At 52.2% G+C, this 25,328-nt stretch overlaps 10 protein-coding genes across 10 annotated transcripts; 5 read left to right on the top strand and 5 right to left on the bottom strand.

The window, feature by feature from the left end:
- Positions 1-344: 344 nt before the first annotated feature.
- BO85DRAFT_363771 (Stk19 family serine/threonine-protein kinase) lies at positions 345-1,549 on the bottom strand (the record flags this gene model as incomplete). The annotated part of the gene is made up of 2 exons (XM_025655671.1): positions 345-937; positions 991-1,549. The coding sequence occupies 2 exons, from the start codon at positions 1,547-1,549 to the stop codon at positions 345-347; spliced, it is 1,152 nt and encodes a 383-aa protein (XP_025520335.1).
- A 493-nt stretch (positions 1,550-2,042) lies between these two features.
- BO85DRAFT_389963 (putative alpha,alpha-trehalose phosphate synthase subunit TPS3) lies at positions 2,043-5,419 on the top strand. The gene is made up of 3 exons (XM_025656755.1): positions 2,043-2,252; positions 2,319-5,026; positions 5,087-5,419. Exons 1-3 carry the CDS (start codon positions 2,230-2,232, stop codon positions 5,134-5,136), a joined length of 2,781 nt encoding a protein of 926 aa, XP_025520334.1. The 5' UTR covers positions 2,043-2,229; the 3' UTR covers positions 5,137-5,419.
- Positions 5,420-5,771: 352 nt separating this feature from the next.
- On the top strand, positions 5,772-6,904 carry BO85DRAFT_362789 (thioesterase family protein; the record flags this gene model as incomplete). The annotated part of the gene is made up of 2 exons (XM_025655640.1): positions 5,772-5,889; positions 5,955-6,904. 2 exons carry the CDS (start codon positions 5,772-5,774, stop codon positions 6,902-6,904), a joined length of 1,068 nt encoding a protein of 355 aa, XP_025520333.1.
- A 199-nt stretch (positions 6,905-7,103) lies between these two features.
- Positions 7,104-7,835, bottom strand: BO85DRAFT_435013 (PaaI family thioesterase; the record flags this gene model as incomplete). The annotated part of the gene is made up of 1 exon (XM_025658498.1): positions 7,104-7,835. One exon carries the CDS (start codon positions 7,833-7,835, stop codon positions 7,104-7,106), a length of 732 nt encoding a protein of 243 aa, XP_025520332.1.
- Positions 7,836-9,792: 1,957 nt separating this feature from the next.
- On the top strand, positions 9,793-10,509 carry BO85DRAFT_484414 (uncharacterized protein; the record flags this gene model as incomplete). The annotated part of the gene is made up of 3 exons (XM_025663236.1): positions 9,793-9,898; positions 9,958-10,034; positions 10,096-10,509. 3 exons carry the CDS (start codon positions 9,793-9,795, stop codon positions 10,507-10,509), a joined length of 597 nt encoding a protein of 198 aa, XP_025520331.1.
- A 439-nt stretch (positions 10,510-10,948) lies between these two features.
- BO85DRAFT_413603 (PCI domain protein) lies at positions 10,949-13,068 on the top strand. The gene is made up of 2 exons (XM_025657614.1): positions 10,949-11,332; positions 11,424-13,068. Exons 1-2 carry the CDS (start codon positions 11,083-11,085, stop codon positions 12,593-12,595), a joined length of 1,422 nt encoding a protein of 473 aa, XP_025520330.1. The 5' UTR covers positions 10,949-11,082; the 3' UTR covers positions 12,596-13,068.
- A 39-nt stretch (positions 13,069-13,107) lies between these two features.
- ura6 (uridylate kinase ura6) lies at positions 13,108-13,939 on the bottom strand. Its single transcript, XM_025654025.1, has one exon. It carries the CDS (start codon positions 13,812-13,814, stop codon positions 13,173-13,175), a length of 642 nt encoding a protein of 213 aa, XP_025520329.1. The 5' UTR covers positions 13,815-13,939; the 3' UTR covers positions 13,108-13,172.
- Positions 13,940-14,627: 688 nt separating this feature from the next.
- BO85DRAFT_134458 (uncharacterized protein) lies at positions 14,628-16,456 on the top strand. The gene is made up of 2 exons (XM_025654024.1): positions 14,628-15,075; positions 15,124-16,456. The coding sequence occupies exons 1-2, from the start codon at positions 14,920-14,922 to the stop codon at positions 16,183-16,185; spliced, it is 1,218 nt and encodes a 405-aa protein (XP_025520328.1). The 5' UTR covers positions 14,628-14,919; the 3' UTR covers positions 16,186-16,456.
- Positions 16,456-19,202, bottom strand: BO85DRAFT_134455 (uncharacterized protein). The gene is made up of 3 exons (XM_025654023.1): positions 18,687-19,202; positions 18,466-18,630; positions 16,456-18,343 (listed from the first exon to the last, which is right to left on the bottom strand). Exons 1-3 carry the CDS (start codon positions 18,774-18,776, stop codon positions 16,727-16,729), a joined length of 1,872 nt encoding a protein of 623 aa, XP_025520327.1. The 5' UTR covers positions 18,777-19,202; the 3' UTR covers positions 16,456-16,726.
- Positions 19,203-20,904: 1,702 nt separating this feature from the next.
- On the bottom strand, positions 20,905-22,323 carry BO85DRAFT_474880 (putative lipase; the record flags this gene model as incomplete). Its single annotated transcript, XM_025662683.1, has 1 exon — positions 20,905-22,323. The coding sequence occupies one exon, from the start codon at positions 22,321-22,323 to the stop codon at positions 20,905-20,907; it is 1,419 nt and encodes a 472-aa protein (XP_025520326.1).
- Positions 22,324-25,328: the final 3,005 nt, after the last annotated feature.

Raw genomic sequence — 25,328 nt, 5'->3', positions numbered from 1 at the left:
GAACCGTCACTGGCTCTTATCTGCCGAACATTATCTGATCGTCCACATCAACTCTACGTATTAAAGATAGATTGTCTGGGTATATGCTAGGCTATGTACATGTTCTATTGGTTCATATATTCATGAGCTCACATGCTCCGGAGAGCAACCTGGAGCATTGACAGTCATTTGGTCGTGAGAAGCCGTCTGGTCCGTTCGACTACGGGCCTATCGGCATCGCCTCCGTGGCAGACGGCTCTGTCGAGCACGCATTGCAATGCAGCCAAGGTTATATGGCAGCATGCTTCACGTCTTGCCTCAAGTCTTTTGGTCTAATAATCATCTTTGATTGGACAACCTCTTGATCACAAGCAACGCACCCCGGGGCCAACGCTGCCAGTGTCGAAGATTTCGACCAACCCCGCCCCGAGCGCCTCCTCCAGAGCCCAGCGGAAGTTCATCCCGTAGAGATCCTTGTACTTTTTCGTCCGGCCTGGCAAGATGCCGGAAAACTCGCCTCGAACTCTCTTCGCCACACTGAAGCTCTTTTCACTCTCGACTGCCCCATCCCAGCGGTCACGCAGGAGGTAGACAGGGACCTCGTTCGAACTAGACCTTTTCAGAAGAGAAAGGAGGTGTGAGCGGCCAGCGCTCAGCAGACGAAGGTAGGGACCTGTGTTTGGAAGCGAAAGAAAGAGTGTCGCGGTAGTTGATGATGAGCGAGGGTTCGCTCCGACCTCGTGTGGTGGGTAAGAGCCACTTCGACTTGCGGAAGCCGGAGTAGTCGAGGTTGTAGGGAGAATAGGGAGGGAAGCTAAGCTGGATGAGCCTTTCGCTAGGGACGAAGAAGAGACGAGAAATCCAGCCCGGACCAGGGCCATACACTCCGGCGGAGTGAAAGCTGCTCCGGGAATTGCACATGTGTTTCCGATCCGACCAAGCAGCGTGAGAAATTTCTCTATTATGGATCAGCTTGCTGTCTGAATGACTAAATGAAAGCGATAGCCTCACCTTTCAGGGGTGCTTCCAATGCAAGGCTATCTAGCACCAAGCGGTCCCATTCCTCGCGCAACACTAAGCAATCGCCTAAGCCCGCGGCATCATTCCCTCTCCCGGGGACAATCAAGCGGCGGACCCGACCGGCGCGAACTAGCTCCATGATTTCCTTCTCGACCTTGGTGGGTGCTTCCAGCAGAGTATGAACGTGTGCGACGGAGGCGAGGGGAGGCAGGGAGCGACGAAAGTTGAGGACCTCGGCGATGCGCGTGCTATTCATGCCCGCTCGGCGGGGCAGATCTTCAAACATGCTGTTGCGAATGTACTGGAGAGCCTCGACCACATCTGTTACGGGAGCAGTTTCGGGGATGTATCGTGATGGCCCGAGATCTGAAAGGGGGCCTTGCTCGTACTCATCCTGCTCGCTGGAGATCTTGGAGATGCCGGATGATGACGGCGCCGAAGGTTTGCGACGGGCATGGGCGGCGAAGGGAGAGGCCCGCGGCCTCGAGGTAGCGGGTTTTCGGTTCTTCCTGATACCAGAAACGGGAGCCGAAGTAACGCGCAGGGGCATGGCAGGGTGAGTAAGTATACAATTGAATCAGGCACTAGGGAGGGGAGAGGAAACGAAGAGGAAGAAGAGGAAGAAAGATAGAAGCGGAGAATCGATGCGCCGGAAATGGAAGGGAGGGGATTAAGCACCTGAGGCAGCCGAAACTGATCGGCGGAGATAAGGTCATGTGACCTACTAGCATGATTTGGGCCAATGGCGGGACCGAGTGGAGACCCGTGAAGAACATCAGCAGAAAGACTTGTTCAAAGTCCCCCAAAGCAGGGGAATCATTTAGGCACAAAAACAGGGAATGCCAGAATAGTACTGAAATAATTTCTGTTAGACAGGAGAATCGTCTGATGGAAATGGAGAGAATTACCTAAGAATGGTGTCAACTTGGAACCAGATTCAAACAGAAAAAACCCGCTGGGTTGCTTTGCTTTTCCCTTTCACCAGCACATGACGTAGCCATGAGAACTTGCACTTTTTTGTTCTTCCATTCACCTTCTTCCATCTTCTCTCTCCCCGTTTCCTCCCTGTCCATCCCTTCCTCTTCTTCCCATTGTTCCGTCGCGATCTGCCTCTAAGTCGTAGGTTAATTGTCAGTCTTCTGTACATCTCGCCCTCGTCTTCTACATCCTCTTCTCTTTTCGGTTACTGGGTTTGACTCGTTCCGGGGTCCCAGCTACCCCGCTGTCAACATGACTATCTACATCGCCTCACTGTAAGTGATTACCCACTATACACATACAAAACTCTTAGGGTCCTCTCTGACCGGCGTGCGGTTCAGTTTCCTACCCTACACGGTTAATTTCCATCAGAATGAACCCGAGATTCGTCCGGCGGAGGGGACGAGCCCTCAACCAACCAATCCCGCCGAGAATCCTACTCCTAACCCGAACGCGACTCTGAGCTTGTTCGAGAGGAACAACGGAGCGCCCCAGGTCGGCCTTACACCTGGTGCCACTACTGAACATGAATGCATTTTCTCCACAGATATTTCTAAGGCGGAACAAGAGCACACCGGATTTCCTTTTCCCAAGACCGACGGCGATGTTGCCTTGTTGACGGAGAGCGAAGCTCACTCCCCAGCCTGGGGTTCCACCTTGGCCCTGAACCAACCTCGCCCGCGAGCGGCATTCCCGGCCTCGCCCTCGATTCTCAAGCATCAAGAAATCAGACCTTCAGGGACAGAAGCGCCCAAAGAGAAGCCGCGATCTGTCCCGAAGACGCCAACCTCGCATATCCGGGACAGCTGGGCGGACCACAGCCGCAAAAGCTCATTCTCATACGCCGACTGGACCATCGAAACGGCCGAGCAGGGCAACGGAGGCTTGCGCAACGCCGTGCGATCGGCCACGGACGCCGGGCAGCTGGAAGACAAGGTCTGGGTGGGTACGTTGGGAATGCCCACTGATGCGCTGCCGGAGCACACCAAGGAGGCCATCGCCGAGAAGCTCGAAGATGAGTACGGCTCCGTGACCGTTTACGTCAGTGACGGTGACTTTGATGGCCACTACACACACTTCTGCAAGACGATCCTCTGGCCCGTGTTCCATTATCAGATTCCGGACAACCCCAAGAGCAAGGCCTACGAGGATCATTCCTGGATCTACTACGTCAAAACAAACCAAGCCTTTGCCGAACGCATCGCAAAGAACTGGAAGCGTGGTGATTCCATCTGGGTGCAGGATTACCACCTGCTGCTGGTCCCGGCCATGCTGCGGAAACTGCTTCCCGATGCCCAGATTGGCTTTTTCCTCCACATTGCCTTCCCATCGTCGGAGGTGTTCCGGTGCCTGGCGCCTCGCAAGGAGCTTCTCGAGGGAATGCTGGGTGCTAATTTAGTCGGATTTCAGACGGATGAGTATTGTCGGCACTTCCTCCAGACGTGCAGCCGCATCCTCAATGTGGAGGCCACCAACGATGGACTGCAGTTGGAAGATCGTTTTGTCAACGTGAGCAAGTTCTCCATTGGCATTGACCCGACTTCATGGGATCAACGCCGGCAGGCCGCAGACGTGGAACGATGGATTAAGACCATTTCGGAGCGTTACGAGGGCAAGCGACTCATCGTGTCGCGAGACAAGATCGATCAGGTACGCGGCATTCGGCAGAAACTGCTGAGCTACGAACTATTCCTCAACACGTATCCCGAATGGCGAGACCAGGTGGTGTTGATCCAGGTGGCGACCAGCACCACCGAGCAGCCCGAGCTGGAAGCAACCATTTCCGATATCGCGATGCGGATCAACTCCACTCACTCCACGCTTGCGCATCAGCCATTGGTCTTCTTGAAACAGGATCTGGCTTTCCCACAATATCTTGCCTTGATTTCCGTGGCAGACGCCTTGATCATCACCAGCTTGCGTGAAGGAATGAACTTGACCAGCCATGAGTTCGTCTACTGTCAGGACGGTAAATGGGGCAACAAAAAGTACGGATCCCTGATACTGAGCGAGTTCACTGGCAGCGCGTCTGTGTTTGGCGACCATGCCCTTCTGGTCAACCCCTGGGACTACCGTCAGTGTGCGGAAGCCATCCATACCGCCTTGTCGAGGGATGAGCAAGAGCGCCAGGAAGTGTGGACGAAGATGCATCAGGCAGTGCTGCAGAACTCCACCCACAACTGGGTCAAGTCATTCAGTGAGACGTTGAGCCGGGTCTGGAACGAGCAGTCATCCCGGGAAATCATGGCCGTGCCTCGGCTCCAGACAAACAAGTTGGAGGAAATGTATCATCGGTCGTCGCGCCGGCTGATCATCGTGGACTATGAAGGCACACTCGCCTCCTGGGGCTCGCCAAAGAGTATCATCGTGACGACGCCGCAGCGTGCAATCACGACGCTGGCCGAACTAACCGAGGATCCGCGGAACGTGGTGTATGTGATGAGCGCCCGCATGCCTGAGGAGATGGAGCGGCTGTTCCGGCTGGTCACCAACCTGGGTCTGATCGCCGAGAACGGGTGCTTCGTGCGCGAGCCCAACTCGGAGACCTGGCTGAAGCTGACGGACAAGGTTCAGACGGACGCGTGGAAGGCGGCAGTGTCACATATCTTGGAGTACTACCAGGAACGCGCAGAAGGCAGCTGGGTGGAACAGCGGCACTGCTCGCTGATGTTCCACTACGAGTCGGCGGAGGACCAGGTGGCAGCGTCGCGGCTGGCGTCGGAGTGTGCGGGCCACATTAATGATGCCTGTTTGAGTCAAGGGGTGCATGCAGTGCCCGTGGAGCGTGCGCTGGTGGTGGAGCCGGCGGGCATCAACAAGGCGTCGGCAGCGGAAGTGGCATGGCGGTCATGTCTCAAGCAGAGCCAACGGGACGAGAATGTGCCGCGGCCGGATTTCCTGCTGGCGATCGGAGATGGTCGCGATGACGAATCGGTGTTCCGGTGGGCGAACAAGCTGGACAATGCGCGGGCAGTCAACTACGCCATGACGGTGACGCTCGGATCTCGTAGTACAGAGGCAAAGGCGACTCTGACACAAGGAGTGACTGGTAAGATTTTCTCTATGATTGTAATGGGTGGAAGGATGCTAACGGCACGTTGATGGATAGGTGTCTTGTCGTGTCTGGAGAAGCTGGCGGCAACCCGAAGTGGGCCATGAAGAGATGAACGATGCGAAATGAGCATATCTACGAGTACATGACTTGAAGCGTACATGATGGACTTGCGTTGCATGAAATGGGTACATATTTCGGGCATATGAGTACACTGTTATTTGAACATCTCCAATTACAAAAGCAAGAACAAGCAGACAGGCGTGCGGGCTGGATTTCAATGTATTCGGGGGTGTGAAAAGAAATATAGAATGAGAGGGAGAGAGAGCAGCTGCGGGAGTTCAAGGGGGTCACATAGACGAGGCCATAATACACGCAGAATCTCCAAACCACTTAGTCTAATATGAAGCCGTGAACTATATCCCTGATAGTGATCTACACAGTAACAATCAATAGATAACTAGTTAGTTAAATTAAATCTTGTGACGGGTTAGTAATCCGCCAAGTGGAAGATTCAACCGAGGCATTTTCCCGCCTCGGACTTGATCTCCCTCGGTATCCATTTTCGTTTTAGATAGAACAGCAAGATAACCAGATAACTAAAACTTTTATCTCTCAACTTTGGGTCTCTCCTTTTCTTCCATGGATAGAACATACTGACCAGAAACTCTCTCTAATACCTACACATACATACACCACACCACCTTCCTTCCTTCATAGAAGACCGACGTACATACCGATAATGTCTCCCCCTCATCCTCCAGCCCACGGCCCGGCCTTCGAGTCCGCGATCAAAGTAACTCCCCTCAGCTCGCACCGCTACTCAGCCCATCTTCGCAAAGAATGGTGCATCGGAGCAGGTAGGATATATACATACACCTTGCCTCCCTGCTCCACATATCGCATACTCACTGTCTTACTACAGTCCCCCACGGCGGCTACACCACCTCCGTCCTGTACCGTCTCGCCCTCGTGCACTTCGCACATACCCACCCAGCTCTCTACAAGAACAGTCCCGCGACCCCGATCTCCATGCAACTAGCCTTCCTCCGCCGCACAGCGGCCGGTCCCGCCGTGCTGAAAGTCGAGGATACGAAGCTGGGACGGCGGACGAGTACGCTGCATGTGATGCTGCTTCAGAAGCCTGATAGCGGCAAGCGGAAGCAATCGCAGTCGTCTACTACGGAAGGGAAGAAGGGTGAGGACGACGACGAGGACCTCGAAGTCAAGGTGGCAGGATACATTACCGTTAGTCCCGCGGACGCTGAAGAGGGACTTAGTGCTACGACTGGATGGAAGGTTAGCAGTCCTGCGCCGGCGGCTGGATCGAATGGAGATGGGTCGGTGAACTTCGAGACGTTAGGAAGGACAGGGCGTGATGGGGCGTGGGGGAAGCTTATACCGGAGCATTCGGAGTTCCGGAAGGCGACGGGGCAGACGGAGTTCTATGTGCCTGTTGAGCTTAGTGAGGAGGAGAGGAAGCAGAGGAAGATGAATGCGGAGCAGTGGGCGAGGTTCCGGCCTGCGGGGGATGTGAATGCGCGGTGGACTAATGAGGCGCTGGTGTATTTGACGGATATGTTTCCTACGGCGTTGGCTGGGTTTGATGATGCGGCGGAGGAGGCGGCGGTCGGGGGTGGGAAGGGGTTGTTTTGGTTCCCCACGGTCACGTTGAATATTGATCTGAAGAAGAGGTTGCCGGAGGAAGGGGTCGAGTGGTTGTATAGTCGGGTGTATACGAAGAAGGTGCGGGATGGACGCACGGATTTGGATGTCACGGTCGTGGATGATAAGGGGGATGTGGTGGCGTTGAGTACGCAGGTGGGCTTGGTGTTGAGTGCCAGTCGCAATATCGGGTCTCGTGCGAAGTTGTAGATGCTTTCGCTTTCTTTCTTTTCACCTCCTTCCTTTTTCTGGCTCATCATCATCCTCGACCCTGTTCCTTTCTTTCTCTCTTTGTCTTTCTTTCTCCGAACGACAGGCTCTATCTACCGGTCGATGCAATATGTACATATACTATATACACGGGTAATAGAATTTAGATCTATAGAACACACAGCAGAAAAAAAAAGACTTAGAGCGACGGTCCCGTCTGCATCCAGAACGCCATCGCATCCGTGGTAAGGCGCATTGGTTCGCCCTCTGCCTTGGGAGAGGTAACGGCACCTTCTGTATCCTGCGGCTGGAAGGCTTGCGCGCGCACCCAGAACTTGCGACCCACACGAGCGAGGACCTTAGTCCGAACGACCAGATACCCCGGCGCAGCAACGGGACTCTTGTAGCGGATGTCCAATTGGGCAGTATAGAGCATTCCGCGCGGCGTAGGCGGGACATGCGGGCCATCCGGCTGCTCGTCCTCTACCAGTTTCGGGCCCGTCTCCGGCGCATACAGTGCCACAGCATAGGACATGGCCTCGTCGAGAGACGTAGCCAGGACTCCACCATGAGCAGTGGACGGATGGCCCGAGACACCGGGGGCAGCAATGTCGAGGATGAGGATCAAATCGGGGTCTTCAATTGGAGTCGGGGCGCCGGTGGGAGCGGGCCAGGTGGGCGGGGAGTTGGGGAGAAGAGAGAGGAGGTGCGGACGTCGACGGAGTGTCAGGACGTGGGGGATAGTGCGGGCGGTGGCTAAGGTGTTGGCGAAGTAGCCATCCTCGCCGGTGGAGGGTTTAGGAATGCGCGAATAGGTGCGGACGGGGAGGTAGTCTGGGTGGTGGAGGAGAGATCGGAGAGATGGGGAGGTGGCATTGAGGAAGGGGGATAAGGAGGCGGGGTCGGGGGTATCGAGGATTGAAGAGGACATATTTACAAGTCGGTAATGTCTGAATTGATGTGGAATTAGAGGGATAGGAGGTGGTGTGGTTGTGTGAGGTGTCGAATTGAGATAGATGATATGATGTTTCGGAGTAGAAGAGAGGGATGAGGGGAACGGGAGCAATAGTCTGGATGGAAGGAATGAGTGGAGGAGATCAGCCGAGGGATAACTCGGCGGAATCAACATTGTTGCAGCTTTTCCCGCAAGGTACAATACCGTCAATTTACTCAGGTTAGTATGGTTCCTGGTAAAGAACGTCTGTCTCGGACGGTACTGAACCGGTTACTACTGGGATACCGGAAGGACCTTGCCGGATTGGGGTATGACTGTTTTGATATCATGTGCCCAGCCTTGAATTCGGCAAAAGAAAAGCGGAGTAAATCCTATTCATTTTCATTTAGGATTGCTCGCTTCTTTTCTATACAGTAAGACCGCCAACTATTTATTCGACTTCATATTTGGCTAAACATATCTCCGTCGCCACGCCCAATTATTTGCTGGTAGTTGTCTGATGATAACTATTAATATCATCCCATCAACACCATTTCCCTGACACACCGGACAAAAATTGACTAGACTGCTTGCTTCCCTTCTGCCGAACTGACTGGCTGGATAAACCTTTGGAAACCACCTGAAGCCCGAGCTACGTATGCCATGGACGCCCGTCGCGACTAACGCTCGACTAGTTTTTAGGCTCCAGTTCTGCAGCCACTCATCTGTTGCGCCGGTCACTTTAGCTCACGGCGCTACCGGGGATGAATCGATAACAAAGAGGAGAAATCAGTCCTGCGAGGGCCCCAAGAGGGGACTCACTCACACCGAATATCCCGGATCAACCAGCCGCCAGCATTCTCTCATGCCATTCCATTCAGAGGAGAAAAGAAAGAGGGGAAAAAATTGAAAAACAGTAGAAGTAAAAAAAAATTAAAAAAAAAAAAAAAAATTGGAGAATTGTTGCACATTCCAGGCAGCGACAAATGGGTAGAAAAATTCTTCAATTCTCCAATTTTCTTTACCTCTGCCTATTTCTTTTCTACTGGTGTCTCTCTTGTCTCTGTGGTGAGTACTGAGTATGTCTTGGAGAGGAGTTTGTCTCTCTTGCAGGTGGACCAATGGAAACCAGACAGGGCATCTGCAAGTCTGCGACTTTCTCCTCGAGGGTTAATTAGTATCCCTCGCGTAGGGCAACAAACAAATCGCCGGCCAAATCATGAGTCCGTTGCTGCACCAAAACAAGGAACGGGAAATTGGAGCCAGAAATGAGGGGGAAAGTCTGAGAAACAGTCAGAGATGATTATCAACTCTCTTTCATTTTTGCTTTCGAATTGAAACACACGACGTATGGATGTTATCTATTAGTCTGAGTATTATTATACTATTGTTTCTTATTATTATAATTATTATGATCAGGACTCCTGCATCGTCTCTCCTCCTGCAGACCCAGTCAGTACTTAGTCGTACTTAGTCCAGCTAGCAGCAGTATCTATCTAGTTCCTTTAGTTATACTACTTTGCTAGTTTAAACGCATCCAATCACTCTCCTCCCACTGGTTCTCATTCACGTCCCGGAAGCAAGAATCTTCTGCTCGAATAAAATAAAATAGACTAAAATAAATAAACAGCCGGAATTCCTGTCTTGTTTTTGCTGCCCCTTCCCGTTTTGTCCTCTTATCGCCGGCTTTCTTCTTTCTTCCCTCCGTCGCTTCCTCTTCTTCGCTTCTCTTCTCTTCTCCTCTTCCATTCTTCTGCTTGCCTCTTCTTCTTCCTCTCCTCCTGGTCTCCCTTCTTCCCTTCTCCTCTCCCATTCCATCCATCCATTGATTGTCTGCCTCTTTTATCTCATTGCCAGACTATCCAATCCCAGATCAACATCTCATACCTCACCCAACAATCTATCTTACTTCCTGCATTTTCAGCTCAGCTCTACCGGCAGTAGCTCTTTCGCCATGCTTCCTCTCGTCTTGATGTCTCTGGCTGTCGCGGCTACCGCGTCCAGCAACTACACTCTTCCCAGCGACTTCAACATCAGCGCCATCAGCTTGTCGGAGCGAAGTAGGACCCCTTCTGGTGGATGCATGACCAGCACTCATTTACTGACTACTGCCCTCTAGACTCCTGGTGCACTGCTGAGCGCAACTCTTGCCCTGAAATCTGCGGAGGTGTTGCTACGAGCAACTCGTGTGATCCGGTAGGTGGCACCAGCACTCTCGGCGCTTTTGTACCCTTGCACCCGCTAACCGGTTTGGCAGAGCACTCTGGACTTCTCTTGCGTCTGCTCCAATGGCTCCACTGCCGATGTCGCTGAGTACACTCAGACCATCCCCTTCTTTGTCTGCGAGGCTACCTACGCTCAGTGCATTGAGGACTCGCCCTCTCTCGATGAGCAGGAACAGTGCCAGGAGACGCGCGACAAGGACTGTGGCACGTTGAATGCGTCGGCCTCAAGCACTACCTCTTCGACCACCACGACGGCCGCCTCTCTGACCACGTCCACCGGCTCGTCCAGCAGCACTGGTTCGGGTAGCAGTGGATCGAGCGCCTCCACCACCACGAGCAGCAGCTCGTCTTCGACCACTTCCAACGCGGCGATGCGTCTGGCTCAGGAGCACGCCACGGGCCTGTTGGCGACCGTGCTGTTCGTTGGTCTGCGCCTGATTCTGTAAATGATCAGTCTTGGGTGAAAGAGAGATGGGGAGTACTGTTATTGCTGGATGTAATAATCACATTGGGGTCGCAATTGGCCGTGTTGTAATGAGAAGGGGGAAGATGTTGTAATGATGGCCGGGGAAAAGAAGGAGGATTCCAGTTGCAGTTGCATGTTCTACGACTTGATGGTTCTTTTTATTTTATTCTCGTACGATTCCCCCAAGCGCGCCTGGGAGTTATTCTTGTAATAATTGCAGATTGAGTACTGAGTTGATTAGTATGGAATGAAACCAGAAAAAAAAAATAGTTGTGATGTTATTAAAACTTTTGGAGTAAATGAACAATAATCATAGTACTCCGTAGTAAATGTCGAGACGATCTCCCGATGCAGCGGCGCCAAGAGTTTTTCCCACACTGAATTTTCTCCACCGCCCAAATCCCTTCCACAGAGTCAGTCTCGCAACACCAAGTCGATTCGATCAATCCCCAAAGCCTCTTCTCGCTTCTTTCCCTCTTTCCCTTCCCTCTTCCTTTGATTTATTTCCCTCCCTTTTCCCCCTCACCCTTTTCTCACAACCTCCCATCCCATCATGCCCGCCCCCTCCACCACCCTCCTCATCGAGGGTTCTTTCACCGAGCTCGCCGACGAGTTCGCCCAGTACATCGACGCCCTGCGCAAGTCGGAGGCCTCCAGCAGCCTCCAGTCCGAGATTTCCCCGCTTCTGCAGCCCCTTCGTGAGCAGGAACAGTCCGAAGCAGAGCCCGACCGCAAGCAGCGCGATGAGGTCCTCAAGAAGTTGGTCTCCGCGGCCGTTGTCCTGAACAGCGCCCCCGAGAAGGGTACGTATTATCGATAGAACCACCCCTCTATACACGAGACGTGGGATCCAGAGACTGACGGACGACGACGAAAATGAATTATATTATACAGAGATCATCTCCGCCTACAACCTTCTTGTCCACCTTGTTCACCAGGCCTCCGACCCGGATATGTTCTTGTCGCGCATCTGTACCTACCTCGCCAAACCCATTTCCTCCTCCCCTCAGTTCGGCCCCTCCTTGGCCATCTCCATCCTGTCCACCATCTTCAACACTCTTGCTCCCTCCGACTCCAGCCGCTACCATGTTCTCCTGGCTACCGTCGCCGTCATCCGTCAGTCCAGCTCGTCCATTGCCTTTGACGCCCTCAAGTCCCAGCTGGTCGCTCAGCTGCCCAGCTGGCTCGCCGCCTGGGAGCTGGACGCCGACGAGGCCCAGCGCCTGCACCTCGCCATTGCCGATGCCGCCCAGGCCTCTGGTGACCCCGAGTTGGCTCAAACCCACGTCGTCCAGGCCCTGCAGACCATCCCTGCCGCCAACGCCAGCGCCCCCGAGGCCCGCGATCTCGCTGTCCGCGCCCTGACCTCCGCTCTCACCCACCCGGCTGTCTTCGACTTCACCCCCCTGACTGCCTCCGACGCTGTCCAGGCCCTCCGGTCCAGCGACAGCACCCTCTTTGAGCTGCTCGAGATCTTCACCGCCGACACCCTCGACGCCTACGAGGCCTTTATCTCCGCTACCCCTCTGGCCAGCATCTCCGGCGGCGTTCTGGCTGAGGCCGGCGAGGCCCTGCAGAACAAGATGCGCCTGCTCACTCTGGCCTCCCTGGCTGCTTCCACCCCGTCCCGCTCCCTCCCCTACGCCACGATCGCTACGGCCCTCCGCGTGGAGCCCACCGACGTCGAGAAGTGGGTTATTGACACCATCCGTGCTGGCCTCGTCGAGGGTAAGCTGTCTCAGCTGCGCTCCGAGTTCCTGGTCCACCGGGCCACCTACCGTGTCTTTGGCGAGAAGCAGTGGGCCGAGGTGCAGGGTCGCCTGATGGTCTGGCGCCGCAGCCTGGAGAACGTGCTGGGTGTTGTTCGCAGCGAGCGGGAGCGGTTTGTTCGCGAGGGGCTGCAGGCGGCCCAGGCTGCCGAGGAGGCTGCCCAGGGCAAGGGTAACGACAAGAAGGGTGGTGACCGTCGCCGTCACAACAACAATAACCAGCAGCAGCAACAGCAACAGCAGCAGCAAGCACCTGCGGCGCCCGCCGCTGCCCCGGAGGCTGTTGCCGTGGAGTAAAGGACTGATGACCGTTTGGTTGAATGATTGATTGATACACAGAGAAGCATACACATTGGGATGAATGAATAAAAAGTTTTCTGTGTGTTGTTGTGAGTTGTGGGCTTGGAAGGTGTTCTTTCTATGTTAATGTTCTGCTGTGTCTACACCTTTTTTTTTTATCCCCATTTTCCCTTTATTTCCATCTCACGGGCTCCAATTTCCTTTTATTTCTCTTTTTTATTTATCATGGTAGCTATTGGATTCTAGACAGGTTTATATCCACATTTCATCATGAGAAGGTGGGGGGAAAGCCTGACTGACAATGATACGAGTTATGCCGAGTGTGTAACTGAGTTTTTATGTATATTCCCAGTACTACTTTTAGACATACATAGACCAATCTGGGGTGTTGCAGCAAGGGCAAATTACTCAAGATATACGCATATAGTATATAGTTACTACTAGGATCATGATATACTAGTTGAATGTACTACTCATCAATGCGGCTCTCACGTATCTACCGACCATCTATCCATCTATGTACCACCCAACAATACACATGATATAATATTTTCAGAACCCAAAAAAACCAACCTTACAAAGGATTAATGCCCTTACTCTTGAATCCCTCGCGAATGCGCTCATACACCTCATCGACCGATCCCGTCGCCGTCACTGAAACCACCTTATTTTGCTCCTCGAACGCCTTGACAACAGGCATACTAGTCTCGACGAACGTACGGAACCTCTTCCGGATACTCTCCGCATTATCATCATCCCTACCGGAGGTCTCTCCACGCTTCAACAACCTCGTCTCCATGACCTCCTCAGGACAATCCAAGAACAGGGTCATTTCCGACGGACACACCGTATCCTCGAAGAACACGGCCTGGTCGAGCTTGCGGGGGAATCCATCAATGAGGAAGCGGGGCTTGGGGCCACCTTCTTGCTGTTGTTTCTTGCCGGAGGCCAGGGCGTCGGCCATAGCATTGGACAGCAATGCGACGGTGATCTCCATGGGCACGATCTTGCCCTCGCGGATGTAAGTCTTGATGAGGTCGCCGTATTGGCTGCCTTCGCGGACTTGTTCGGCGCGCAGGAGATCGCCGGCGCTCAGGTGGGTGAAACCATAGTCGCGGACCAGGTTGCTGGATTGTGTGCCTTTGCCGCTGCCAGGGCCACCGAGGATGAAGACCACGGTGATGTCGGTGGGGGAGAAGCGGGGTTGGGTGGTCATTTTGTGGTGGTGGTGATGGTTGGTTTTGTGGGATCGGATTCTGGGGAGGGAAGAAGAGGAGGTGGAGTGGTCAGTTTATGTGGTTGTTCGTTTGTTGGTAGGTAGGTAGGTAGGGGAGGTTGTTATTGTTGGAGGGGAGAAGAGGGGGGTGGTGGTGGTGGTGGTGGGCAATGGTGTGGGTTTCAAGGTACAGAGAAGAGGGACATACAGTTGGAACCGGGCTTGGGTTTATGCACGCCGGTGCGGGATTTCACGAGTAAGACGTAGGAACCGGTGCCCACAGCGAAGAGGGCAACAAAGGGGAGAACTTTGAAGTTGGAGCGGCTGTATTGGGTAGGGTTGTTGGAGGATTGAGAAGAGGAGGAAGAGGAAGAAGAGAGGGAAGAAGAGGACGAATAGGGGCGATGGAGAGACAGTCGGAGATGTCGGTGGGGGGCCACCACGGGCGGCAGTGTAGCTCCTCGCTGTAGTAACTTGATAGACATTGGAAAGAGATGGGATGGGATGGGATGAGGGTTGGGGGAAATGAGGATAAAGTATTAAAAGGGAACTGAAGGGGAATTGATGACAATACAGATTGAGCTACTAAAACTGCAAGACTTGCAAAGAAGTAACGCAGAAGAGGGTCAAACCCAGATGAAGGAGAGGAAAAGAAAAGCAGGAAAAGGAAAGTTGGAAGTTCATCTCGCATTTCGCTACTTTGGGACTAGCGCGGATGGCCTGATCTATACAATCTGAGAGTTGGTGTTACATACTTCCCTTCCCCATTGTATAGCTTCATCTTCTTCCTCTCTCTTCCTTTTTATACGTACAGTCACTTGAAAAACCTGATTCATTGGATTGTGGCATCTAATAAAGGTCATAGACAGGTAGGATAGATACTATACGTTCACCTCTTGACAGCTCTTCTTGCCAACATTCATCACTTCCATACACACATCTACTGCATTTCATCAAGTGAACAATTTCTCGCTGCCACCACCTGTATCGCATCTTTCTCGCACATCTTCCAACCATATCTCTTTGTCTTCTGGCTGTCTCATTCACCCCAACATTCTCGGCATCTCATAGCTTCTTCCTCCCTGCTCGTGCAGTCTCCCCCAGCATGATGCTCCATCCTCACCCCCCAGCTCCAAGAAACCATCGTCCGCTTGCAAGAGCACCTAGAGCACCCAGAGGTCACTTTCAAGCAGCTCTGCATGCACAGCCTCTTGTACATTCTCAGCCTTTCTCCCGAGGTCAACAGCACCATCCTTTGAACGTGAGTGATCTCTCCCAACATGCAATGCACACACACTCACACACCCAGTCCCGCGGAGGACAATCACATATCTACCAAAGTCAGAGAGGTCGTCCTAGAGGACCAATGTATACAGCCAACTTTCAGCCATCATGGAGAGCACCAAACAGTAACGGAGCTCCCGGCTGTAGTCGTTCCAACTACAGAGGCTGCAGATCCAGGAAGAAGTTTCCACCCAACACTAGAACTCAGAACTCTAGACATCTTACTACAATGTCTACAGCTCCATATTTCAACCTCAAACATCGATCTTCCAATTCGACTGAAGGGAAAGCAGTAGCGCAGACGCCCTCGCCCTTTCAAAGGCTCCCACCGGAAATTCGAGACCAAATATATGGCCATATATTCGAGCCTCACCGTGTCGAGCTCATACGAAGAAGCGAAAAAGATCCGATTAAACACCCAAAGAGAGTGTACTACCGCCTCTATCACAACCCCATTCGATCACGCGATCCCATCACACAGCAGATCCAGGACCCCTGTCGGAAAAGTCAACTCCCTGTGCCCATAGCCCTGGTTTTTACATGTCGCAGTATCTATTGCGACACCCTTTGGTGGCTGTACTCCACTACCCAATTTGTCTTTACTTCGACGAGGACTATGAATCGCTTCTTTAACACCATCCCCTCGGAAGTACAGCCTGCTATTCGACACGTCGAAATTAACCAGGAAATGCACAGTGAACCAAGTTTAACCGAGCATCGTATCCACAAGGTCCGAAGTGACTGGGCTTTCACAATGGCATGTGAGAACTTGGTGAGGTGCTGCTCAGGACTGCAAGTCTTGTACATTTACTTCCGCATCCGTGACTGGCCTATGAGCCTCGAGATCGGCGAACCATGGTCATTGCCAATGATGGCCTTTGCGGAATACAAAGGTAAAGGCGGCTTGGACGTCGTGACCATTAATCTCGACATGCCGAGATTTGGGGTACAGAAGTTGAAGAATATGGCAAAAGCCCTCGAGAAAAGATTTATGAAGCCTGAGGCGTTTCAGATCAGGGAGGATGAGCGACTGGCTAGAGAGTTAAGTTGCTCTTTCATGAAATTGCGGGTAGAGGGACATACATGATTGATATCTCTTTTCGTTCATGTCCTGGTCAGTTTGATAGAGACGATGAAAAGACTATCTGGTATGTTCGAAGGGTGGGGGAGGGATGATCGGTGATATTCGTTTCTTCTTTTTCTTTCTTTCCTTCCTTCCTTCCTTACTTCTTCTTTCTTTTTCGTGTTACTCAGTTATGGATTCATGAGATAACCACAGTATGTTTCTATGATACGTTTCTTTTCTCAATACCCTGAACAGAAAAACAAAAACGGATATACCACTCCGTTGAGTTGAATCAAGGTGTACTAGCTGTCTATGTATGCAAGTCCAATTAAATGTAGTCAATATGTACGTCAGTCGTCAAGGGGGGGAATATACGGTACAAAAATGGTGGGTGTCTAGACATGCATGAACGCCCGCGATATGCAAAAGATAATGACCCGTCTTTCCTTTCCTTTCTTTTTCCTTCCTTAATGCCTTCCAAACAAGCGAGCAAACCCCCCAAGTCTTGCCCGCGCCTATATCCTTCTCTATCCACAGCGTGCTTCCCTCTCTTTTTTCGGGTTTACTCCCTCGACCTGTCAACTTCCGTCAAGGATTGGCCCTCTTCGGACGGAACCTCGTGGTATGCCTGCATACGACGACGACGAAGGAACCAATAACCGCCCGCCAGAACCCCGCCCACGGAGCAGATGACCAGAACAGAGATCAGCAAGCCACCGACTCCGTGGATAACCTCGTACGCCTTATCCACGGCCATGGCTGCTTGCTTGGCTGCTTCCTTAGCCTCCGCATTGGGGTCCACCTCTTCCACATCTTCTTCCACCTCGGCCTGCTTGGGGCCGTAAAGAATGGTCGGATCATCGGCGGTAGGCTTCGTGTCACCCTGGAAGCCGGCCAGGCGCCAGTTCTGTGGGGTCTCGGTGCGGTGGATAGGAGAGGAGCCGATGACGTTGCCGTCCTTGTCGACGGCCTCGACGGAGATCCAGTCGAGGTAGCCGTCTGCGATGTACATGGTCTCGAAGTCGAACTTGGTCGTGTTGCCGATCAAGACGGGGATGCCGTGGCGGTCGGCTCGAGCGTAGAAATTCCAGGTGGCGATGTCGGTAGCACCGTTCCAGCTGACATGGAAGATCGTCGCCAGGTCGGTCTCATCGGTACCGTAGACGGAGGCGATCACGTCCGGGGGAGTGTTGGGGCGGCCTACGAAAGGGAATTTGTACGACCGGTAGGTCGAGAAGCGGGTGGATGCGAAACGGCCTTGCATGAGGACCTTGCCGTCGGGCGAATGCTCGCTCTGCATGCCTTGTTCACTCCAACCCACGAAGACGTTTCCGTTCGGCAGGGTCTGAACACTACCACGGAGACGGGTCAGGCCGTTGTCTGGGCGGTTGTAGCGCTTGAGCAGACGCGCGGTCATGGGGGTCGTCGTGGTGTCGATCTGCACGAACATCGCTGCGGATGTGTCTTCCTCGTTTTCGGCCTCATCAGAGGCATTGTTCAGGAAGGAGACAATGGCATGGGTGGCGTTGGACTCGACGAAACGTGCGTGGTGTTGCTTGGAGAAGGTGAAGTCCTGAACGAAGTCGGAGTACTTCCCACCAAGGCGCCATTTGATCTGTCCATCCTCGCCAGAGATCAGGTATAGGGTGCTGGTGAATCGTGCAGACAAGAGGTAGTCTCCTGTCGTACTCTTATCAATGGAGTTCACGTGGACATAATCCCAGCCGGGTTGGGAAGCCGGCGGCGAGCGAGAATCGACTTTCACAGACTCATGAATAGGGATGTAGCCGAGAGAAGACCATTCGTAGAGGACTTCGCCGGTAGCGGTGTCCAGCTCGACGAAGCCACCGGCGACAACCCAGCCGTACTCGTTGGGACGACCGAGGTCTCCCAGGTCGACATATTCGTTGCGGTATGCGCAAGCCAAGGCAGTCTTTCCACCAGGAAGGACATTGAACTCGTGCATGTTAAATGCTGAGAGATCGTTGGTCACCGGCACAGCAGTTTCGACCTCATAGTTCTGGTCGAGAACGTATCCGTATCCTTTGTCCCTACCACCATCTTGATAGCCATGCTGAAGGATGAAGGACAGATGAGATTTGTCGTCGATATTGTTGACGGCTTTGAAATCGAAAATGTTGCGGTTGTCGAACATGCAAGATCCGGCCCAAACCAGAGTCTACGTATGGCCGGTTAGTAAGCTACTTGCTCCTTTCGGGGATCTCACTCATTTTTGAGAGACATCCCTTTCCTCACGAAAGGGGGAAATGAATTTCTGGGATAAGGAATGAGGAAACGTACGCCATCTGCATCATAGATGTAGGGTCCAACTTGGCAAGGCTTCCATTGCTTCGTGGGAGCTTCTGGGTCAATCACGCCATATGGCGCAACGAACCAGTAGCCTGGGCTAACCGATTCGCGATCGTAGTATGCAACATTAAACTTCAATGCTCTCACTTCCGGAAGCTGGCTGCTCGTCAGCAAGAAGATCATTTATATATATACGCTGGAAATTCTCCTACCGTCACAAAGGACATCAAATCATCGTCCGCCTCCGCCTCCGCGACAATCCCGCGAAAAGAAAGAAACAACAGAACCCAGAAGAACAACATTTTTTGAAGGAGTGGCTAGGAGAGGAAGAGTTCCTCCCCCAAGAAAAAAAAATTGTGACGATTAGCTAGGGAAAAGGGCAACGATTAGCGGAAAGGAAGGAAGAAGGACAGCGGGAGACGACCGGGTCATTAAGACAGACGGTCGCTGTCTGTCAAGCAGCCAAGTGGACGTCGGTCGATGGTATCTATCCGAAAGATCTTCTCCCTGGCGCGCAGGGAACAGTAGTCAAGTATGGAGGTGCCCCCTGCAAGCACACCTCATCCACGACACCGTCGAAACGGAATCCCATGAGCCAGCACAAATTGGGAGAGGCTAAGACTCCGCAAAGCATTACGGAATCTCCATAATTTGGGTCGGGCACGGCCAGTGACAACGTAAGTGCTGATACGGCCGCTGACGATCAGACGAGGCGGACACTCTTGGCAGCGTTTCGGACAGTGGAGCTGCGGGCCACGCTGCGAACTTCATCAGCGCAGGAGACGCTCTGATTGCTGGATGAGGTGCAGCCGGAAGTCGCCCAGATTCGTGGACGGGTCATCCCATGATCCCACTGGGTGGCCACGCCAAATGAAGCGACTTTGACCCGGCAATTCTACGCTGGAGGTGTGAATATATCGAATCCTCTGAACCGCCACCCCCAAACCCTCTTGTTCCCTCCCTATACGTGGAAAGGGGAGGAGGGGAGGCTGCGTTATGTGAGTATGTATGTGAGCAGCAGCGCCACTAACCCCGAGCTGATTCGGACCTCGGGCATGAAACATTAAACTCTTTTCCACCCCGAGTTTACCCCTTCCGGAGATCTAGACCGACTGAGTCGCCAGTGTGTGGCTGAAATGGACTATTGGGAGACCCATGGCTATGGCCGGTTGTCTGATTCTACCCGCAAAATCAGTTGTCAATTGGCGACGGTCCACGTACTCCCAGTTTCTTCCCACGGACTTGGCGCACTAAGCGAAATTGGCCGTCTAAGACTTACTTTTCTGGAAAGAGTTCTATGGTGAGTCTCCAAGCCGGTTACCCGCAACCACGAGCGAACCGTGCCGCCTGGGGAGAAAATTCCTGGCGGATTGGCGAATGAGAGAATCCATGGCATGCCGGTGTCGGTGTCATTTACCATTTCAGAATCCTCAGACCCATGGACGCCTCAGGCTAACCGCCGACTTCCATCCAGGAGAAGCGATCGGCAGTCCATAGATATAGGCTCTCTTTTCCATCGTCCCAGACAGATTATCTTAGTGATTATCATGGATACGCTTGCTTTGATCAGCGGGTCTTCTCCGTTAGCACCGGTGGTGGTGAGCTGAGTCTTGCTCCGTAGCTTGGGCGATCTGGTATGATGGTATGCGTGGTGCAAGGGGGTGGAAGGAAGGATCTGGATAAGAATTCAGTCTCTTTTATTGTTTTTCTTTTCCCGATCTCATATAGACCCCTGGAATTGGATACAGTGGTATCCTGAGAGGCCACGATGCACAAATTCCGGGGTAGCCTAACAAGCTATGGAGTAAGTATGGCGAAAGATAAGAGTCTCTTAAATTGGGGAGGTGAGGGAGGTGTGCAATTGAAAATGGACTGGCGTGACCACCTGACAAGCCACGTGATGGGTATACAATTCCTTGAATTGGCTTTCGTCCAGCCATCCATTTTTTTTATCTTTACTGCGATCAACTCCTGTTCGTTGCACGATCTACCAAACCATGGCAAATAGGTTTGGGTCTGCGACCATGACTTCTCAGCACCGGAGTAGAAAATGCGGAAAATTCCTATTCCCTGTTTCCTACCTAGGTCAGGCGGTTTCGGTTGTGTGTGGACTATGTATACACTGAACGACAGTCCCGCCAAAATTCCGTTGCGGTGGGTTGATCTCTGCCAATACAGTTCGGGTGAGGGAGACGATGACGGTTGCCACTCAGTTCTTCCGGCTGGATCTGATCCACTTGTTGAAGACTTCCGTGAAACGAATGCATTAGCCTATAAGGTCAAGCTCATCTCGAGCCACAGGGATCCCCTTCTGGGAAGTGATCGTTGGCCTGCGCAGAGAGTGCTTGGCTGTAGCCAAGTATAAACCTAAATACAGATGTGTACGTATGGGGTGCAGTGACCACCTATCTGCCTACTACTTCTCATCCTTCAAGTTCGGTATTTCACCCCTACTCCGGGCGCTGAAGCGGCATAGCCTATGATTTCGGGTTCCGCGAATGTCTTCGGTCTATACCTCAGGGTTTCCGACAGAGCTACTAGTACAAGTCCTTCCGTGCCTAGCAAGTCGTCCAGACCGAGCTGTGGAGGAATTGATTGCTGACACACGGTGGTGACGTTGACTCGCGAAGGGTTACCGGGCCCATCATGGGTTAGCGCGTCGATGGTAAGCGCCCATGTAAGTGGGTTGTATAGCACTCCTTTATGCGTGTACAATCCTCCTGCGGGCTTGTGGGCGCAAATAGACTGTAAGTGATTATTGGACACGCCAACTCCACGTGCATCCTGGAGGATCGCGGATGCTTGGTCTCCATCCATCGGCTGCACAACCTCGTCAAACGAAGAGTAGATGGTCGTTGTGTGAACATACGCCGACTCCCCCCCGAGTGCCCTCAGGGTGCGAACGAACTTAGCGTCCCACCCCTGCTGCCACAGTGCGGGGGTGCACATTACCCCCGCAAGCCAGGGGCATACCAGCCTGGCCTCAACAGTCCCTCGGAAATCAGGGCTTATTGCAATGAAATCCTCCATTGAGGCCCGGGTGGATGGCCAATATTTGAGGGCCCACTGTGTGTTCAACCCGCCCTGGGACCAAGAGATGATGTTAACCTTGGACTGGTAGAGACTGGACATGTAGTTAATGGCATATGCGATGTATTCAGCGGTAACCTGGACATCTCCCAGAGAGGCTTGGGGTATATTAACCCAAGCCACGTCAACTTCCGGGATAGCGTGACCCAGCTTCCCGAAATTATAATAAAACGATGTTCCAGCAGGTGCGGCCGTTCCTGGAACCAAAATCACTGGTTTCCTTCCACTGTTGTTCCCCTCTTGGGAGAAAGATGGCATATGGATAGCCTCTCTAAGAGCTGCTTCTGGGATGGAATACGGTGCATCCTCGGTTGCTTTAGACGGGTATATACGCCCGCTTTTGAGGTCAGGATTTAGGTTATGAGCCGAGTTAATTTTGGCGTTCAGATAACCATTCAAGACGGTGAGGATCTTGGGAGGAACTAGGCCGGAGGCCACTATGTCTTTTGCAAAATCCAGCATTGTCGAGCTGCTCTTCTTGGTGAATATTGCCTCGACCTTTTTCAGTGCCAGTTGCACCTGCTCATCCCCAGAATGTTGCAAAGCCTCGTTTGTCGCGAGACCTGATATGATGTCTGCAGCCACAGACGATACCCTCTTATTTACCATGGGGTCTTTGGCTGCATTCGACAAAACCGAGACAAGGTCAGGGTTCGAATCTGGCACAGGCGCCTGTTGTTTGGGAATTGAGATACAGAGGCATACGGGGCTCAGGAGTACCCCATGAAGGATATGTCTAGCTAGGGCAGACAGCCGCATGTTATGCAGGTTCAGTGATGCACGATAGAGAGTTGAGAGGTGCACCCGCGATGAATGCGCCTACCGGGCAGAGAGGAACTGCTGACGGATATAGCCAGCAAAAATGTGCCTCGTATCTGACAGCACAGAGTGTTCAGATACTTCTGACAGGAGCCTCGGTCTCATATGCTGATATACTCCTTCGTCATTGATTTGCGGTCTTGAGCTGGAGAGAGCCAAGATCCAGTCGCGATCCAGACATCAGAATCGCAAGCCCATGGTTACTGGATAATGGAGCGATTGGATGCGTCTTGCTGAGAGTAGTTGCATTCTCACTCAAGGGTCAGCATTCTGTCTGACCTTCAAATGGTCGGTCTCCCACTCCGCGGGCCACCCGTGAGATATCGGGAAACTAAGAAAACTTTTATGCTTTGCCACTAACTCCGAGCCTGCACAAGTCATCCTGAATTGATTTAGAGGGTATGGAGTATGAAGCTAATCAGCAGGTATCCGTCATACAATTGGTCCAAAGCACAACGTCTGCAGCGGTTCACTTGATCTCCCTGTCGCCACTCTATTTCCAGTCGAAGGAAATCAGTGACGGGCAACGGGAACGTGAAGATGATGGTCAAATGACCATGTTTGCGACGTATGAACAGCTCAGTGGCTTCTTAGACCGGTACTTTGGTCGGTTTAAGCAGTAGTGGCTAGCTGATGCTGATGTGCCATTGCTCCAGGGCCTTTGAAAAGATCAAGCTTGGAAGCAGGTAGTTGAGAAAGGAAGGAAAGAGCGATTGAGATCCCAATCGGCGCCCATGTTCCCCGGATATACTGTCACTACTGGGAACCCAAAACACTGTGACAGTACCCCAGGCTCGAGTCATCTGCATTGCAGTGCAGTCCGGGGGAGGACCACAAGTGCAACCACCACAAAGCCAACAACACCCAGCTGTCATCACTCCAGTATTTTCCAAGAGATTTTCGATCCATTAGTGATTATTGTATTCCTAATGGCTTCATTATTTCACAAACACCTCAGAGACCTCCGTGGGTCCGCCCCGACAGCATCATCCCACATCATTCCGTCTTATCCAAAGTCTTCGGATTATGTGCTACACGATGTCCATGCTGATCGTGAAAGATGACCTTTGAGAGGGGTGAAAAAGAACCGTCAGCCGCATGTGCTCGATGCCTCGAGTCTGGTCTGCGGGGACTTGCTTACTTTGGGTGGATTGGCTACCTCTTCTTCATGTGCTTCAGCCTCGTCCGTAACGACCTTGTCAACCTGGTGTTGGTTCAATTAGCCGTGTGCGAAGACTAATTACTGAATTGCGAAGCTAACATAAGCCGTTCAACAACGACAATGGCACCGAGATGGGGAACGGTAGGCTTACTTCTCCCTCGTGGGTTCCTCCACGATATTTTGTATACACGTAGTCTCCTTCGTTTATCTGTTCTCCCGTCTTGTCTTGAACTCTTCTCGTCGGCATGATGCGAGAAGTGGTTTCAGTGTTTATAGCAATATGTAAATAACTGGGTGTGCTCGAGGAAAAAGAAATGCGGCTGTTACAAAAGAAAAGAGTATACCCGAGTGAAGTATACGATGGACTTGCTAGTATGCACACTTATTTCACACTGGGGGTGATGTCATGATGAGGCAGGAACGAACGCCTCCCGCTGGAGCCTGAAACTATACTAAAACTCTACACAAGTAAGCAAATGTCAATCTACACATGGCCGCTGTCAATCTCTCTCTCATCTTCATGTCGATATTATTCTCGATCCCCGAGCACAGATCTAAACTGGGGATTTAGCTTTGGTACGGTCCTATACCACCACTGTTCAGACCACCTTTGTCAAGTATATCTTAAATAATTTTCTTGGAGAATTTATTCGTGCCATTATCCTTCTACTAGTAATATGAATATAATGAGCGCTGTTTAGATGGATACTACTGATCAAGGCTCGATTGGATGGGATTTAGTACCAATAGAGAGTGCAAGCACACCGCACAGCAATCCCATAGGAATATATACTTAAGTACTGAGGGGTCCCCTATGACAGAACTATGATGAGATTATTATTTACTGGGGACTACTGCCATTGGAAATGAAGCCATCACAAACACATTGATCAAAGAGAAAATGAGGATAGGAACCACGTCACTACCAGCAGTTCTCTAAACCCCCCATCCCCTCTCTCCCAACAGAAAAATAGAAAGTAAGCGCGAATACCGAGCCATTGTCACACAGTGGCAGTGATGCAAGATGGGGAGTGGATGATGGTGGTAGTGCAAGGCTAAAAGTCGGGTGGACCAGGTAGTTGAGCACGACAGTCTCATTGAATGTATAATATAAGTCCGACATGGTGTGAGTAGCATTATATTGATGATAGTCATAATGATGATGGTGGTGAGTGGTGTCGCCATCTCTTGCTGGTCTTACAATGTTGCAGCAGTCAGTGGTGTTCCCCTCTCGGATGACCCGGACTACTTGGACTTGGCTCATTCGATACGAGGTCATGGAAAATATGTACCCGACCCGCGTTATCTTTAGTGAGTGAGTAGATCACGTTGCCGGGGCTTGGGTTGCATGACTGCTCACTGTAGATGGGTAGATGGTGCTAGGATTGTGGGTCCTGGGGCAGAGGATACTGTCGACACGGTATCAAATGGTTCATCATTGTAGCTCTGTCTTGCTAGCAAGGTATCTTCGCTTGAGAGCAAGTAGTAGTGACGTGGGCTGAGGGAGAGTGTGATTTCCTCTTAGTAGGTGTTATAGTGACTTTGGCGTCATTTGTATAGGAGATGATGATGATGATGACCATGATGTTACGACCTGCCTGGGCAGGACTTGTGGTCGTCGAGGTTCTCCCATAAGCAAAGCTCGCATCGTTAGGATCAAGGTCTGGTGTTCTGGTGGGCCACGTAGGTCCACAGACACACGGGGTTGAATTTATGGCGTTCAGCCATGCCATGAACGCCATAAATCATGCTCCGTGGAAGATATGGGGGTGATGGATGGTTG

Source organism: Aspergillus piperis (genome assembly GCF_003184755.1).
Source record: "Aspergillus piperis CBS 112811 unplaced genomic scaffold BO85scaffold_2, whole genome shotgun sequence".
Taxonomy (NCBI): Eukaryota; Fungi; Ascomycota; class Eurotiomycetes; order Eurotiales; family Aspergillaceae; genus Aspergillus; species Aspergillus piperis.
This window is presented reverse-complemented; position numbering and strand designations above follow the sequence as displayed.